Source organism: Bison bison, unplaced genomic scaffold (assembly GCF_000754665.1).
Source record: "Bison bison bison isolate TAMUID 2011002044 unplaced genomic scaffold, Bison_UMD1.0 scf7180017864108, whole genome shotgun sequence".
NCBI classification, from domain to species: domain Eukaryota; kingdom Metazoa; phylum Chordata; class Mammalia; order Artiodactyla; family Bovidae; genus Bison; species Bison bison.
The window spans coordinates 5,273,226-5,276,653 of NW_011494680.1; the positions used below are offsets into that span (position 1 = coordinate 5,273,226).

Below are 3,428 nucleotides of genomic sequence, written 5' to 3' on the forward strand. Positions count from 1 at the left end.
CTGGGTGTTCTTTGGAAGGAATGATGCTAAAGCTGAAACTCCAGTCCTTTGGCCACCTCATGTGAAGAGTTGACTCATTGGAAAAGACCCTGATGCTGGGAAAAACTGAAGGCAGGAGGAGAAGGGGACAACAGAGGATGAGATGGTTGGGTGGTGTCACCGACTCAAAGGACATGAGTTTGAGTCAACTCTGGGAGTTGGCGATGGACAGGGAGGCCTGGCATGCTGCAGTCCATGGGGTTGCAGAGTTGGACACGACTGAGCGACTGAACTGAACTGATCCTGTCTACCTGGTGCGGCTCTAATTACCAGCTTGTTTGCTTCCAAAGTTCTGTAAAGAACATTTAAGTACACTGTTTGGAAATCACGTTTAAATTCCGCAAGTGGGAAACCTAGGAATAAATTTTTCAATGACTATAATGATAATACACTATGTGATTCACCACGAATGTGACTTTCCCTAGTGATGAATCCATGCAGATCACTCATTCCTGTGTCGTCTGGCACAGGTAGATCAGTATGGGTCGGTACGTATAAAGGAGCAACTGCCTGAGTGTGGGTTATGAGCACAGGACGCAGGGCGGGTTCTTCTTACCGCAGCGGCCGGGTGTCTGCAGGGGGAGGCAGTGCAGGGCCGCAAAGACGCACCTGCAGAGGTGGCAGCCGCGGAAGGTCCAGGCTCCGTGCACCAGGGCACCGCACTTGCTGAGGAAGACCAGGCCTGGCGTTAGTGCAGGGGGCGCGCGCACGCCCGGCCCGCCCCGCGAGGTCCCGCCGCCCCCGCCCGGCTCCCAGTCTCCTCTCCCCGCAGGCCCCGTTGTGCCCCAGCCTGCACCACCCCGCGCCTACCTGCGCCTCTGGTCGTGCTCACAGTAGCGGCCGGTGAAGTGAGCGGGGGCACACGCAGAAGCTGCTCAGCACGCAGGTGCCGCCGTTCTGGCAGCAGCTCCGCCGCGGAGGTGCACCTGTGGGGGCGTCGCCTGGGGTCAGCGCCGCGCGGGACCCTCAGTGTCTGATAAGCCCGAGAAGGGCCAAGAGAGATCCCCTCGGGGAGGCAATAAAATTGGCTTCCTGCTAATAGTGTTTGCTCAGGTAAACCCTGCTTGTTAGTTTAAGGATTAAAAACAAACTACCAGGGGTGCGGGCGGGTCTGGAAGGCTCCCTAAGACATGGGAAACCCTGCCCCCTGCAAGTAGCGTTTTCTTTCTTTCTTCCTTTCATATGTTAAAATTAGGCTGTGACTTCCCAAGACAGTGATTACAGACCAGCCTCTCCGGAGAGCGGCAAGCGAGCAGGGACCACCCACGGGTGCAAAGACACCGAAACGATTTAAAAAAAAAATCTACCACTGGAGCCTGAGAGACTGTGATAAGCCTAGCAAAGGTCCGCTATTATCTGGGCTTGGGATAGCTCTGAACCTGCAGAAAAATAACCAGTTAAAAGCCAAAGCCACGTTTTACCAATAAAATATTAAAACTTTTTTCAGAGTAAAAGAACACCTCACTAGGAAATATTTTTTACTTTATCAGTCAGTTGAGTCGCTCGTTCGTGTCCGACTCTTTGCGACCCCATGGACTGCAGCACGCCAGGCTTCCCCGTCCATCACCAACTCCCAAAGCTTGATCAAACTCACGTCCATCAAGTAGGTGATGCCATCCAACATCTCATCCTCTGTCTTTATACTTTTACTTTGTAGTATAAAAGTATATACTTTATAGTGTCTTTATATATATATACTTTATATAAAGTATATACTTTATAGTGTCTTTATCCTTTTACTTTATAGTGTCTTTATCCTTTTACTTTATAGTATATATTTAAAGACGGTAAAATGTTATTCATTGGGTTTCTCGTTTTATTGTTAACTTATCCTAGTTTTTTTTTTTTTTTTTTCCAATTCTAAACTCAGGGTTCCGGCCTCCTAGTGGTAAAGAATCTGCCTGCCAAGGAAGGAGACAAAGGAGAAAGTCTGGAAGATTCCCTCTAGGCGCACACACACAGACACACAGTCACAGACACACACACACACACACACACACACACACACTCAGAGTTCACTGACCGAGATGACCTTTGTCTGCAGCATTGCCACTTAGCTCTTGGAAAGTCAAGGAGTAGGGGAATGAACCCTGAGGCTTCCAGCCCTCCGTGCTGTCATTCTCCTCCCTTAAATTATTCAAGGTCCAGTTGAGTGTTTTCTGCTGGAACTTCTGAGCTTTACCACTGCTGCTTTCTTCTCTACTACTTTTATATTTCCCTGTTTGATAGCCTTAAAAATTAATTGAAAATATGAGACTGATAATAATTGACAAACAAATATACAATAAAAACTAAGAGAATATAAACAAAATGCTTCTTACTCTTTCCCATGGGGATGATCTGCAATATCAAACTGATCACAAACAGAAGCCTAGAATATTTAAAGAAATTTAATCAGAAATTTACATATGCATAAAATGTAATGCATTCATATACAAATATATGTATGAATATATATTTAATGTACAATAGATAATTACATAATTATTTTGTAACTAGTAGATTTTGATTAACCTTGTCATTCCTTAGAAAGATTTTAGACCAAGCATGTACCCGTCCCTTTAAGAGAAGCAACATTAAGCATGTATTGCAATTTATTCCAGGCTCTTAAACACCCCTCTTGGCTCTAAGACTTAGATGATTTTTGTTCTTACCTAACAGAATGGCTCCAGGTCATTTTCCCACTGACACGTCTGGTATAAAAAAGTCTCCTCTCATGGATACATTGAAGATCAATTCCACGGGACTGAGTCTGAACAGTTTTTGTATTTGAAGATGTCTTTACTGCAGTTACTGGAAGAACTGCCTCAGGATGCAAGATGGATAAGTACAGAAGACACAGGTGTTTCCTGCTCTCTACCTTGGCCACTAAATAACTGTGAGAAACAGCAATGATGTCTCCAGGTTCTGCGGTGCAGTTGCTTTGGCAAAGTCTGTGCTGTGACAGGCAGGGTCCAGCACAGAGCCTCGGGGACCATCCCTTCAGTGATACCCTGCTAGGGCCGGGGGTGGGGCCTGTGCAGACAGGACGGTTCTCTTCCCCTACAATGCTTACAGTGCTGATAGGAGCAGGAGGAGTCAACCCCTTATGTCAAACACTGGTGACTGGAAGGCAATAGCCTTTTCCCTTCCTGGGAAAAAAAAAAGAAAAAAAATTATCAATAAAACCTCAACATGAACAAAAAAGTTTTCATGTGGAAATAGAGATTTCATATTGCACACTCCTCGCACTGAGGAGATGGGTAGGGGCCCAGCTAGAAAAGAGAGCTGTTGTGTCGAAAAGAACCAGCTGGCTTGATTCCAAGCCTCGGATGGGGAGCATGAATATGAAAGAGAGACATTTCAACACCTCCTTTCTGAGGATGCATCAGTATTTTTACAAACTAGGC

General features: G+C 46.1%; 1 protein-coding gene across 1 annotated transcript; it reads right to left on the reverse strand.

The window, feature by feature from the left end:
• Positions 1–560: 560 nt before the first annotated feature.
• Positions 561–2,716, reverse strand: LOC104987909 (cryptic protein-like). The gene is given in 5 exon segments (XM_010839008.1): positions 561–705; positions 850–896; positions 898–965; positions 2,361–2,410; positions 2,694–2,716. Coding segments are annotated over 5 exon segments (333 nt in total).
• Positions 2,717–3,428: the final 712 nt, after the last annotated feature.